General features: G+C 41.5%; 2 protein-coding genes across 4 annotated transcripts in view; both read left to right on the forward strand.

The window, feature by feature from the left end:
* Positions 1-14,462, forward strand: part of PDZD11 (PDZ domain containing 11) — a 117,026-nt gene that overhangs the window by 26,273 nt on the left and 76,291 nt on the right. The gene's annotated exons all lie outside the window — the stretch shown is intronic.
* Positions 777-12,536, forward strand: P2RY4 (pyrimidinergic receptor P2Y4). Of its 2 annotated transcripts, none has more exons than XM_079124912.1 (2): positions 777-1,489; positions 5,140-12,536. In XM_079124912.1, exon 2 carries the CDS (start codon positions 5,146-5,148, stop codon positions 6,259-6,261), a length of 1,116 nt encoding a protein of 371 aa, XP_078981038.1. In that variant the 5' UTR covers positions 777-1,489; positions 5,140-5,145; the 3' UTR covers positions 6,262-12,536. The 2 variants fall into 2 exon arrangements, with proteins under 2 accessions (XP_078981038.1, XP_078981037.1); XM_079124911.1 differs by lacking the exon at positions 777-1,489 and adding an exon at positions 2,377-4,511.

Consider the following 14,462-nt stretch of genomic DNA (forward strand, 5'->3'; position numbering starts at 1 on the left):
AGAATGAACGTTTACTACATACTAAATTCCAGATGTCAATGGAATGGGTATCAAACACCTAAGTGGATGTATACTGGAGCAAACAACACATATGTATTATAGATGTAGATTATAGATGCAGAAACCATTCAGCTCAACAAACTATATGGTCATTCATTCATCCAGCAGATATTTATTGAACACTTACTATGTGCAAGTTACCGATTTTATTTATTTATTTAGGCAGTGTTTTAGTTAGCTTTTTTGTCACTGTGACCCAAAGTCCTAACAAGAACAACATAGAGGAGGAAAAGTTTATTTGGGGCTCACAGTTTAAGAAGTCTCAGTCCATAGATGACTGACTCCATATCTCTGGGCCCAAGGTGAGGCAGAACATTGTGGCAGAAGAGTATCGAAGAGAAAAGCAGCTCAGGACATGGAACAGGAAGTAGAGAGAGCTCTGCTCATCAGGGACAAAATGTATACTCCAAAGGCACACCCTCCATGACCTACTTTCTCCAGCCACAACCTACCTGACTAGAGTTACCACCCAGTTAATGCATATCAGTGGACTAAGCCTTTGATTAGGTTATATCTCTCATAATCGAATCATTTCACCTCTGAACATTCTTGCATTGTCTCACACATGAGCTTTTGGAGGATACCACATATCTAGATGTGTAGATGGTACTGGGAATTGGACCCATGGGCACTGTATCACTGAGCTATTTCCCCAACCCTTTTATTTATTTATTTATTTATTTATCTATCTATCTATCTATTTATCCCGAGCCCTTTTAAATTTTATCTTGATACAGGGTCTCGCTAAGTTGCTGAGACTGGTCTTGAATTTATGATCTTCCTGCCTCAGCCTCCCAAGCCACTGGGATTACAGGCAGTAGCATAGCACCCAGCTTCTATTTTCTTAACTCTGAACTGGAAAGCAGTTTTTGGACAATAGCACATATAATTTGAAAAATATCTCGAACATATGTTATAACTTCACCTAGAAGACTACGGGAAAGATAGAGGTAAGACAAGTTATATATCTTCAAAGCACTCAGGTCCAATGTGGGGGTGGAAAGATTGGGAGCAGATGAATAAAAACAAATTATTATCCTTCCAGGCACGAGCCATAATCTCTGTAGAAATCAAATATAAGAATGTGAGAGAAGGAGAGAGAAATTTTGATCAGATACAGATCTGTATATTGTAGTCATTAGAATGATTGATAACATCTAAGTGGTATTTGAAATCATGAGAGTGAATCCTCCAAAGGGAGGGGAGAGGGAGCAGAGAGGTGGCGAATGAGAAGGGAGGAGAGGAGAGAAAGCTCTTTAAGAGAAGGGCCACATTTGGGGAAAGCATGACAAAACGGAGCCAGGGAAGAAGTCAGAAGAACATCCAGAGGAATAGGAGAAACAGAATAATACAAAGTCACAGAAACCAAAGAAGAGTTCCAGAGAAGAGATCAAGTCTGGTCTGAAGCGCTGCATTCACTTTGCCCCAGGTGAGGATAGTAGAAGCTCAGCCTTGTGTTGGGTAATGTTGGGAGAGGTCTTTTCCCAAAGTAGCCACTGGGCGGCAGTGGTGGCAGCAGCAGCAGCAGCAGCTGCAGCTGTAGCTGTGTTCAGGAACAAGCAGAAAACTCACAGAGCTGTCAGGTGAATGAACTCTAGCAGAGCTAAGAAGGCCTGAAGCAGTAGAGCAGGAAGCTGGCTTGGGCCGAGGTTTCTCTAGTGTGATGTTTCCCCTTGGCTGTTCACCAAGCCTCAAGTCAGACTTGATGTCTTCTGAAGAGGCCACATTCATCCCTAGAAGCAAAGTAATACTTTAAAAAGTTTTATTGATTTGCAGCATTTTATGGCTTACAAAGAGTTTCCATGCCTAGTAACCAATTCATATTCAGAAAACTCCAAAACGTTGGTATGAGTATCCCCAATTCACTGGTGTGGGAACTAAGTTATAAAGAGGTGCTCATGGTCACACAACTAATAAGCAGAACAAAGATTTTTTTTTTTTTTTTGGTACCAGGGATTGAACCTAGGCATACTCAATCACTGAGCCACATCCCTAGCCTTTTTAAAATATTATATTTAGAAACAGGGTCTTGCTGAGTTGCTTAGGGCCTCCTTCAATTGTGAGTTCAAAGACTGGCTTTGAACTCACAATCCTCCTGTCTCAGCCTCCCAAGCTGTGTGCCACCACATCCAGCCAGAACAAGGATTTGAACTCAGATCTGTCTAGCTCTAAAACCTGGGCTTTTTATGCAGTATCACAGCAGTCAGCTGTCTAGGACTCAGATTATCACTATTACTCTACTCCTGCTTTTTTTTGTAATGGAGTTGAAACCCAGGGGTGCTCTATCACTGAGCTACATCCAAAAGCCCCTTTCAATCTTTATTTTAAGGCAGGGTCTTGCTAAATTGCTGAGGATAGCTTCAAACATGCAGTCTTCCTGCCTTAACCTTGTGAGTTGCTGGGATTGTAGGCATGTGCCACCTCTCCTGGATCACTCCTACATTTTATTCCTTGTGCTACCCTACCACAGGACAGGATATTCAGGTTTCCCCTATCCAGATTTCTAGGCCTTTCAAGAGATCTAGATTCCTGATTCTAGAGTCTCTTTTTCAGCCTTGCCTTCTCTCAGGATCCAGCTAGGCAACATTCTTAGAACCTGAGGATCAGGTTCAGAGTCCTCATTGCATTCCAGCTGCATTCCAGTGGCTTCTCCTCAAGCCTACTCACCCCTCCCCAAGATCACTGCCCACCTCATCTTCAGAGTCCTGTAGACTCAGTTTTCCAAGGGTGCCTGAGACAACTATACTTAATGAAGCCTTAGTTAGCTTCAGGAACCCGACCACAGCTGCTGAAAATTCAGTGTTCCCTGGCATTAGGCTCTCAAAAATCTAGGCTTCTCTCCATACTTTCTCCACTGCATTCAGACTAGGGTCTCTGAGAGTGATCAAGAGAGATGAGGCATTGTGGAGGAAGGGGTAGAGTATGTAAAGGAAGTTTATTGGCTAACATCTGTAGGGAGATGTGAACTACCTCCTTGCTACTTCCTCTTACCTGTGCCTTAGATATCTCAAATTTATAGGCTGAAAAATGAACTCCCCATCTTTCCCCAAAATTGCTCCTCGCACAGCCTTACTGCACCTGTCAAGAAGACCTCCATTGTTCCAGTTGCTCAGACCAGAAATATTGGAGTCATTTCTCATTCTTTTCTTTCTCTCACATCCCACATCAGTAAATCTTGTCTCTACTTTCATAGTGTATCCAGAATCTGACCACTTCTCACCACCTCTGCCACTGTGGTCTAAGCTATCATCATCTCTATTGCCAACAACCTCTTGCTTGGACTTGCCTGTGCCCCCAGCCCTGCAGTCTATTCTCAACATGTAGTTGGCCAGTGAGCCTTCTACCATGTAAACAAGGCCATAACACTTCCATCCTCTAAACCCTTAATGGCTTTCTGTTCTCTCAGTAAAAGCCAAAGAATCCTAATAATGGCTTCCAAGAACCGTCATGATCTGGTCTCTCCCAAACTCTGACCTCATCGTCTGCATTCATCCTTCCTCACACCTGGTCTTTATTCAAGTCACTCCAATATTTAAAACAGCAATTCTCTCTTCCTTCTTTCCTTTCCTATTTCCCTTGGCTCCTTTATTTTTCTTTACAACAATGATTGGAATCTATATATTTTACTTATTAATTTTATTGCCCCCCACTAGTATGTAAGCACCATTAAGTTGGGAGTTATTGTTTGATTCTCTCATAGTGAACTGCCAGTCTATAACTGAACCAGGCAAGAGAAGGCTCTCAGTAAATATTTGTTGATCCTCTCCTAGAAAATGACCAGTAGTAGCTTAGAGGGGCAAATAAGGACAGCAGTTATGTCATGGATACTAGAGTTGGGTCCAAAGTCTCAAATCTTGATTCTATCACTAATTAGCATAATACCTCAACTATCTGCACCTTAGTTTTCTCCCTTGCAAAGTAGAGACAATAATATAACCTACTTCAGAGAGCCTGTGGGGTCACTAATAAGTATGAAGTCCTTAGAACAGTGATCAGACATAGTAAGACTATATATACATTTGTTATATTTATATGGAGTTAAGATGTATATCAGTAGTTCCAGTTTTCTAAAACCTTTCAACCCATTGTCTTGCAGTTCCATGTTAAAATTCTTGTCCCATGTTTCTATTCACTTCCACAGACTTTCTGTAATTTAGTTATCTCTAGTGGCCTGGCTTTTCATCTGCAAACTTGGATATTTCCTTGTGTACTCACAATCATTTCAAAGCTGTTAAATAGTAATCCCATTGGGGCCCAGTTTCCCAATCTGTATGCTGAGTGGGTTGGACTAGATAAATTGCTAAGGGCTCTTCTGTCTCTTGACAACCTCCCAGGATGGAACAGGAGGAGAGTCAGGCTCCACTTTGAGCCCCGCCCCCTTGGATATGCCCTCTGTCTGCCAAGGGGGAAGGGTGACAGAGTCAGCTGGACTCAGCCTCAAGGGGAAACAGGTAGGAGATTTACCAAAGCTCTCGGGCAAGGGTGGCTCTTGGGCTGCAGGCAGGTGTTTGGTGATATCAGAGGCAAGTAGAATACAGAGAACTGGGACCATGGCAAGAGGAGAGGTGAAGGCACTGTGGAGAGCAATGCCTCTCTTCACTGGGAAACAGCTGTGATGATGAGTTAGGAGACAGTTTGGGCTTGGGCATCTTTCCACTTTGGATAGTACTGATTGGCCTCCACACTCTTCAGCTAGCCAGGCTCTGCAAGACAGAGTCAGCTGCAAAACAAGAACAATCCAAGCCCACTGACTGCCGTACTGAGCCCCAGCACTGCCTGCTGCTCACCACTCCCTGGGCTGGACCATGAAAGCTCCCAAAGGGGCTGGACTGGCCTGAGTTGCACCTGGATGTACTCTCCCAGCTCTCCTCAGTGCTTCAACCAGTATTCTCCCTGTCCTCTGCTTTTTCCCCCTATTTCCACATTCTTATTGGTGCATTATAGTTTTACATAATGATGACATTTGTTGTTACATATTCGTACATGTACAGAATCTATTCTCTGCCTTTTTTACCCCATGTTAGGACTGGGAGACCAAGGAAATCTAGCTACCCACATTTCTGCTCTCTCTACCTCTAGGGGACCATGGCCAGAACAGAGTTCTCGCTGTTCAGATCTCTAGGCCCCAGCCCAGGTCCTGGAGTTGATGAGGTGGAGCTGGATTGCTGGTTTGATGAGGAGTTCAAGTTCATTTTGCTGCCTGTGAGCTACGCAGTTGTCTTTGTCCTGGGCCTGGGCCTCAATGCCCCAACCCTCTGGCTATTCCTTTTCCGCCTCCGACCTTGGGATGCAACGGCCACCTACATGTTCCACTTGGCATTGTCAGATACTTTGTACGTGCTGTCATTGCCCACCCTCGTCTACTATTATGCAGCCCGTAATCACTGGCCTTTCGGCACAGGGTTCTGCAAGTTCATCCGCTTTCTCTTCTACTGGAACCTCTACTGCAGCGTCCTGTTCCTTACCTGCATCAGTGTGCACCGCTACCTGGGCATCTGCCACCCACTGCAGGCACTTCGTTGGGGCCGCCCTCGTTTTGCAGGCCTTCTCTGCCTGGCAGTTTGGTTGTTCGTAGCTGGCTGCCTTGTGCCCAACCTGTTCTTTGTCACAACTAGCATCAGGGGTGCCACCATCCTGTGCCATGACACCACTCGACCTGAGGAGTTTGACCACTATGTTCACTTCAGTTCGGCAGTCATGGGGCTGCTCTTTGGCTTGCCCTGCCTGGTCACTTTGGTCTGCTATGGGCTCATGGCCCGGCGCCTGTATCGGCCCTTGCCGGGGACTGCGTACTCGTCTTCTCGACTCCGTTCTCTCCGCACCATCACTGTGGTACTGACTGTCTTCGCAGTCTGCTTTGTGCCTTTCCACATCACTCGTACAGTTTATTACCTGGCAAGGCTGTTTGAGGCTGACTGCCAGGTATTGAACATCATCAACGTAGTCTACAAAGTGACTCGACCCCTGGCCAGTGCTAACAGCTGCTTGGATCCTGTACTTTACCTGCTTACTGGGGACAAATATCGACGCCAGTTTTGGCAGCTCTGCAGTTGTGGTGGGCCCCAGCCCCCCAGAGCTGCCTCCTCCCTGGCGCTGGTATCCCTGCGTGAGGATAGCAGCTGCAGGTGGGCATCCACCCACAGGACAGCAGCTGTCCTATCCTTAGAGCAGAGCATTGTAACAATGGAAGCTGGGAAGTGAGACAAAAGGGGGTGAGTGTAGGGCAGAGGTGAGGGAACCTATAAGTGACACTTGATAGGGTGCTGCTGTTGCCCTCTCCTTTTTAGCTAAGGACAGTAGCAATTGTTCCTCTGCCTCTACTTCTTTTTCCTTGTTTCTCTACCTTCCTGGGCTCATTGGTCCTATTTCTTGATCCTGCAAGGCTTCCCCAGATCTCTTTCCCCATGTCCTCCCACAGCATGCATTTTTCCAGCTAGACTAGAGCCTTCAACTAGAGGGTGGAGATGGTGGGGTAATCTCAGGATTGGCCTGATTTATCTCATGGTGATAGCCAGAGTCAGGAAGTAGGGGCACTGGCATATCACAGATGCCATATGTGCCCTGTGTAGCAACCACACCCACTTCCTGGTTCCCCCTCAAAGACAGGATGGTCTTGCCTACCAAGGTGCTGAAATAGGGTGCAACCCCAGGCAGCCTGCATGCCAGGGCCCCACATGCAACAGGAGGCTTGGCACTATTGAACTGGTGAGCAGTCATGAGGTAGAGACCTACCATGGGGTGGGGACCCTGAAGAACCTTAGGGGTCAAGGCCCAAGTTGATAAGAGCCTTTGGAACAGGAATGGGATTGGATCTCCTTTATGTTGTTTGCTCAGAATGCATTTGATATCTTGCTTGTACTTAGTGAAAGGGAGAATGGATGGTTCAGACTGAGAGAGAGGAGCTCTTGCATCTATGTGAATCTATAAATTCCAGCACTGAGGGGTAGAGCAGGTTTGTACAGAGGATGAGGTGGTGACAGGCATTGACACCCAGAGCTGGCTCTTCACATTGTCTCTCACTTTCTCTAGCTCCTGTGTCAGACAAATGATAAATCTGTCCTCAATTCTTTCAGATCAGGCTTTAGGACTTTGAGGTCAGGGCAGGGCACTGGGACTGGAATGGTCCCCTCAGAGTTTCTCACCCATTCACTCCTCCCCTCCCCAAGTGCTGTCTTAGCATTTATAGGTTTATAGGATTGGGTAGGATTATGGAATTTGGGAAGTTAACCTCTTAGCTTTGGGAAATAAGTTTCTGGGTAGGCATTTGTGAGAAGGCTGAGCTCACCCTTTTATGCCCCTCCCTCTGAAGTCACCTTCTTGCATCTTTGGTCTCTTGAGTCAGACCCTGACTTTGCCTTTCTTTCATCCCACCCTTGCTGACCTTGTCTCTGATCTCTTGTCTAGCAATACCAAATTATTATTGATTTCTAAGGAATCTCTGTCTCTCTCTCTCTCTCTCTGTCTCTCTCTCTCTAGAGGGAGGGAGTAGGGGCTGGACTCAGGAAAAAATTTTACAATGCCCCTGTATCCCCTTTTTTCCATTCTTGAGGAGCATCCTCTGTCTCCCTAGATATGTAAGACCCAGGATCCTGCTACCCAGGATCCTTCCATTAAGATTAAATAAATTGGCCTCCACTTCTTACCAGTCTCCCAGTCTCAGGCTGCTGCCTTGACTGTTGCTACCTTGACTGAGCTCTCTCTCTTTTATATCTATGATCGAAACCTCCTTGCCTATTACCTACCTACCCACCAGCCCCACTCAGTAAAGATGCTCTCTTTACTGTAATTGATTCAGCCTCCTCCATTTCATCAATCTCTTTAACACCCATTTGCTTAATCAAGACTAACTGCCTGGACTTTATGGTCTTTTTTTAGCCTGTTGCATTTCTAGCAAATGTTCCATAGCAACTTGTATTTTCCACCTTCTCAAGGTCAATTCCATTCTACCCTTCTAAGAGTTACCTTGCCTCTTGAAAAATTGAGAAGATCTAATACCTCAACTTCTTCATTCTTCATTCACAATAATTCTGCTTCTACATTCACCTTGCCTTTCTCCCTTTCTTTCCCTGTTGTCTCAGAATAAGAGGGAGTCCTTTTCATGTTCCTTTATCCCTCCTTATCATTGTCAGTCTCTTCTACCAATAATTTCATACCATTTTAAAAATCAACCCCCCAAAAAAGCAAAGCATACCATTGATACATTAACCTTGCCATCTCTACCATTCTAGTCACCTTTATTAATTTCCTTACCACATTTCTTTTTTTATGGTATTGGGGATTGAACCCCAGGGGTACTTTAACACAGAGCTATAATCTGCAGACCTTTTTTATTTTTATTTTGAGACAGAGTTTCACTAAGTTGCCCAGACTGGCTTTGAACTTGCGATCCTCCTTCCTCAGACTCATGAGTTGCTGAGATTATAGGCCTGTGCCACCATGTGTGGCTCACTACCATGTTTCTAGAAAGAATAACGTAAAGCCCATTCCCTTACCTCAGAATCACTCCTTAACTCTCTGAATCTGATTTTCTTCCTACTTTCCTACATTTAGAATAACACATATTACCTCTTAAGCAAGACCCTTAATGATCTTTTCTCTACCTTTGTCTTCTATACTTCACTTGACTGTTTTTCCTGTCCTGTTTACAATTTTTTAATTAAAATAACACTAAACATCTCACCATAAAAACATTAAATTTTATAAGAAAATATTCACCTATACTTTCAAACCCTAAAGTTTCATTTTTCCATATTTCATAATTTGTCCATTTGCATATATCTGCCTATATTATAAAAGTCTAATCCTAATGCACATATCACTTAAAATTATTCTTTTAAAAACTGTTCATTGTAAATATCTCCCCCCATTAGTAAAGTCTTTTATGCTTTATCATTTCAATGGCCACATAAAATTACATTCATCCATAAATTATATTTTATTTGACTACTCCTTTATTATGGAAATTTAGGTAACTCAATTTTTCTGTGCTTTGAACATCTTAATGTGTAGGCATTTTTTTCTTCTTCGTAATTCTGTCTCTCCAAGTTCCCAGGAGTGGGATTACCATCCCAAAGAGTGTGATTGGTTTTATGGATTGTGATTTTCAAAATGACTACACAAATTTTCAACATCACAATGACATATAAGTGCCCTTGCAACTCTAGCATCAGACTTTATAAAAAATCTTTTTGGGCGGTTGAAATTAATTTGTTGATTTTATTTCTTTGATTACTTGTGGGCTTGAACACTTTCCCTTATGTTTACTATTTGCATCCTTATACAATTGACATCTTAGTGGTATGCTTATATCTAAATGCAGTCTTTATTTAGCATACAGGCTAACACTTTGTCATATTTGATATGAATATTTATCCCATTCATTGTAATACTTCAATTTTAGTTTCTTATTTTAGCCTCTCAAATTAGAGTCTCTTTCCTTCTGCTTTTCTTTCTCTGATTACTTCCTTTTTATCTCCTTTGTTGGCACCTCTTTCTCCTTTAGTCCCTAAGTGAATAGAGATCTGCCAGAGTCATAGCATTTTTTTTTTTTTTGGACTGGGAATTGAACCCAGGGGTGTTTTACCACTGAGCTATATCCCAAATACATATTTATTTTTTCTATTTTGGAACAGAGTCTCACTAAGCTGTCCAGGCTGGCCTAAAACTTGTGATCCTACTGCCTTAACCTCCCAATTAATTGGGATTACAGTGTACGCCACCATACCCAGTTCATTTGGGGATGTTCTAATGCCCTTCCCCCATTAGATTGTTGATTTTTCTCTTTGAGAGAATGAAACAATTCAGTTTACTCATAGTCCTTGAAAATACCTCAGAGATCATGTAGGGCCTGAGTATTCCATTCCTTTCCAGTTGAGGAAACAGACCCAGAGAGATGACTTGCCCATGACTTACTAAGTTAGTGGTAGGGCAGAGGCTAGACCCCAGGTCTCCTGATTCCCAGGGCTCCTTTCATTTCACCATGCCAACTCAGTTTTAAAACCAATCTTTCTCCCAAGATTCCCCCCTACGTCTTCAATGGCCCACTGGGCAGTTTCATTTATATCTTTCTTTGTTACTTCTAATCTAAGATATCAGAAATGAAACTACCTGAATCAGTTCTCCTACCCATCTTGCTTATTTCTGCTCATGGCATCTTCTTTCTTCCAGTCACCTAAACTTGAAAAATCCCAGGCAACCTCCACTCTTCTCTCTTCTTATCTCACCAGATTCTGATATTGCTTTCTTTGGTTTGTCTGTTGCTGTTGACCTTCTTTTATGGTCACAGTGCCATTGTTTTAATTCTGGTTCTCTGTTTCCTTCTTGCTGAATGAATGTCATAGGTTCCTAACTGGTCCTTACCTCCAGTCTCTTTGTATACAAATGTATGCTATGCAATATGTATTGCCAGATCAATCTGTTCAAATACTACTTTCAGCCTTTCACTCTTTACTCAAAAATATTTCATAGTTTCCTATTGTCTGCAAGTCAAAATCATTAAAGATCAGTTGAATAGACAAAGGGGAATGAAAGGAAGAGAGGAGAGATGGAATAGGGAAAGACAGTGGAATAAATCTGACCTAACTTTCCTCTTTACGTATATGAATATACCACCATGAATCTCACCATCATGTGCATCCACAAGATAAACTATAGGTTAATAGCAGAAAGATCAGTAGAGGGAAGGGAATAGGAGAAGGGAGGAAGAGAGGGAAAGGGGAAATTCTGGGGATGGAATTAGAACAAATTATATTCCATGCTTTTATAATTATGTCAAAATGAATCCTATTGTCATGTACAACTAAAAGGAACAAATTAAAAAAGAAAAAATTATTTTCAAGAGATTTTTCCCCAATCTTATTCCCCATTCTCCCTCAATAAAATCTTCTCATTTATAGTTAAATCAGTCTTTTCTTTCTCTCTCCATATATATCTTGCACTTTCTCATCTCCTTACATTCATTTATCCCTTCCCCATACTTGAATCCACTTGAATCCATCCCTTTCTTCTCCAGCTATCCTTTTCCTACCCTGTTTCCTAGGTCAGACTTACGTTTCACTTCATTTTTTAATCCTTCTCTGCTGAATCTTACCAGTGGTGGCCTTTCTAGTCATTCCTACTGTAATTGTTGTTTGAATCAGTCATTTGGCATTTTTAACATCCTTTGGCATTACTTATACTGTTATCTTATTATTTAAATCTTCACGTATGTTTGTCTTGAGTTCTCACTTGTAAACCCCTTGAATAATTGTGATAGAAAGGGAAAGAGCATGGGACAGAAGATAAGAAGATCTAAATTGGAGCCCTGAAGTGGGACTCAAGTATGTCACCATGGATGAGTCACTCAAATTCTCTGAATCACGATTTCATCATCTGTAAAATGAAAATCATAATCTTATCCTTAATTACTCCTTCAAATTATGGTGAGGCTCTGCAAATCTGCAGAGCTAAGCAAATCTAAGTGGTTGTTATTATATCATCCCATTTGCTTAATAAATTGTGCTTGATAAATATTTTATGAGTGATTACATGTCAGTAATTCAGTTTATTGTTTCTTCTGTTGGGTATATTTCCACTTTAGGATCTTTAAGGAACCCCAAGGAATTAAGGTACTTTAGGAGCAGTGGGACTGAGGAGAGCTTTGCAAAGATGTTTTGAAGGCTATTAGGCCTATCCAGTGCCTCTTATAGCCCACTGTGAGGGCAACTTACAATTTGACCAGCCTGAAAGGCTAACCTGGATGGGGGGAAGAGGTGGCATATCTAAGTTTTCATATTTCCCATATTTTCTACTCCTTCATCCCATAATCTGCAGATGGCTAGGCAAAGTTATTTGATTTCTCTGAGTTTAAGTTTCGTCATGGATAATATTGCGATAGGAATATCTATTTGACAGGACTGTGGGGAAGAGAAAGAAACTGTGGAGCAATAAATGCAGAATTGTCACTCACGGTCCCTGTGTGTGGAAACCCCCTTTCTGCAGTTTTCAAATTTAATGTACTTGAATGAGCAGCCAGAATTCTAGATTTGGATCTAGTGTTGCTTAGAAGGGATAATTTAAGGTCCTAACAAAAACTGAATCCCTTGGGATTATAAATGAATGTAGCCACTGTGGAAATCTACTCTTTAGTGATATTCTAAAAGAATTAAAGCTAGCACACTATAGCAATACGTATATACCCATGTTTATAGCAGTGTAATTCAAGATAGCCAAGTTATGGAACCAACCTAGGTGCCCATCAAAGAATGAATGGATAAAGAAAATGTGGTATATATATATATATACACAATGGAGTTTTATTTAGCCATAAAAAAGAATGAAAATATGTTATTTGCAGTAAAACAGATGGAACTGAAGAGTATGATGTTGAATGAAATAAACCAAACTCAGAAAATCAAGGATCTTATATTCACTCTCTTGTGGAAACTAGAGAGAAGTAATAAAAAGGGACCTCATAACAATAGAAGGAAGACAAAGTTGAGGAAGGGTATTAGGGGGAGGAAGAAGGGGGAGGATAAGGGGAGATACTGGGGAACAGAATTGGTCAAATTATGCTATGTGCATGTACAAATATGTCAAAATGATTCCCACTATCTTGTATAATCATAATGTACCAATAAAAATGAAAAAATGAACCCTTGTTTGTGAGAAGTGGAGGACAAAGAGCTGACCACTGAGAGATGACCATATTGATGGTTTTGGGGGAATCAGATTGGAACTCTGACATTGCACCAAGGAAGAAGAGAATTTTAGAAAGAGGGACTTAGAAAAGTTAGATTTTCAAACCAAACATTTAAATGGGGAAAAAAAAATGAGGAAAGTAAACATGAGTATCAAATGCCTCAGAGAATTTAGAGAGGATAAGACACTTAGAAACACTTAATAAAAATACTTGATTCCCTGTCAATCTAGATTTATACATACAAAAGATATTAGCCATGACATTGACTAAAGAGACCAACCTCAAATAGCTTTTGTGATGAAGATCCGTCTATGTGCATTTATACTTCTTTTTCACTTTGAGTTCCTATGTGCCTCCACCTCTTTCCAAAATTTTCAGAATAACCCATAGAATGGGTTATTTGCCACAACCTGCAGAGCTGATATTTCTCCAGTATGAGTTGAGATGTGGTTTGTCACCAAAGGAAGTGCAGAAATACTTGAGTGCAACCCAGGAGCCTGTCTATGAGGCAGGCACCTTGGCATATGTTTGGTCACCAGAGCTTATGTATTTGGGTCACTAAGTGGGAAGAGAACAGATGATCCCTCCTTGAGCCAAAGTGTCATTAATTAAAAGGTAGAAACTTTCCAAGAGAAAGAGGTAGATGAAATACTTCTTAGGAATGGCTGGTTATTACTGCCAATTTTGGCAGTTCCACAGTTTGGGGCCCAATGATATTCTTGTATCTACTCATGGGAAGGAGAAACCATATGTACTTGGAAAACTCAAGAGAAAAATCAGTTGATGTCCCCACAGGGACATCAGACTGATACCACCTGTTCAATTTCTGTTACTTCTCACTGATTTTTAGCTTAGTGCTCATTGTAAATTCTGTTCTTTTACTAATAGCCCCCTGTCTTCAACATGAATAAAACATTTCTTTTTACCCACTCTGAATCTTGCTAGATTCCCTTCTGGAGGCTAGCCATTGTTCTTGTTCTTTGAGGATTTAAGCTAATTTGACTTGTAAAGTTTTTGTCTTTATTCACTTCTCTAGTGATGTTTCCCAAAGCATATTTTCCAAGATAGTTGTTGGTGCTGATAAGTTTTTAAGGAATTGGGTTAATAATGCTAAGCTTGTTTCTTTACTTTAGGATTGATGTCCACTGTTAATTTCTAAACTGTTAATTTCTAAGAAAGTATTATATACACTTAGTCTGTTTTCTGTTGCAATAACCAAACATAAGAGACTGGGTAACTTATTAAGGGAAGAGGTTTATTTTTGTTCATGGTTCTAGAGGCTGTGAAGTCCAAGAGTATGACACCGGCAAGGGCCTTATTCCTTTTTTCAACTCATGGCAGAACATGAAATGGAAAACAGGGACTTGAGAAAGAGACAAAACACGAGGGGCAGTTTTGCTTTATAACAACCTGCTCTCAAGATACCTAATACAGTCCTTTAGAATTAACCCATTCTTATAAGAAAGGCATTGATCCTCTTTAATTCACTAATCACTTTATAAAAATCCCACCACCTTTCAACACTGTTACATTGGAAATCAAATATATTAACAGTTTTGGAGGGGAAATCCCATCCAAACCACAGCATATAGTATCCCCCAAACTTATTGACCAAAGAACATTTCCCCCAGGACACATCCCAAGAACATTCTATACCAAGATATATTCTAGGAAATACTGCTCTAGCAAGGGGAACCTGCTATCTTGAAACCACTTATTCAAA

This window comes from Sciurus vulgaris, assembly GCF_902686455.1.
Source record: "Sciurus vulgaris genome assembly, chromosome: X".
Taxonomy (NCBI): Eukaryota; Metazoa; Chordata; class Mammalia; order Rodentia; family Sciuridae; genus Sciurus; species Sciurus vulgaris.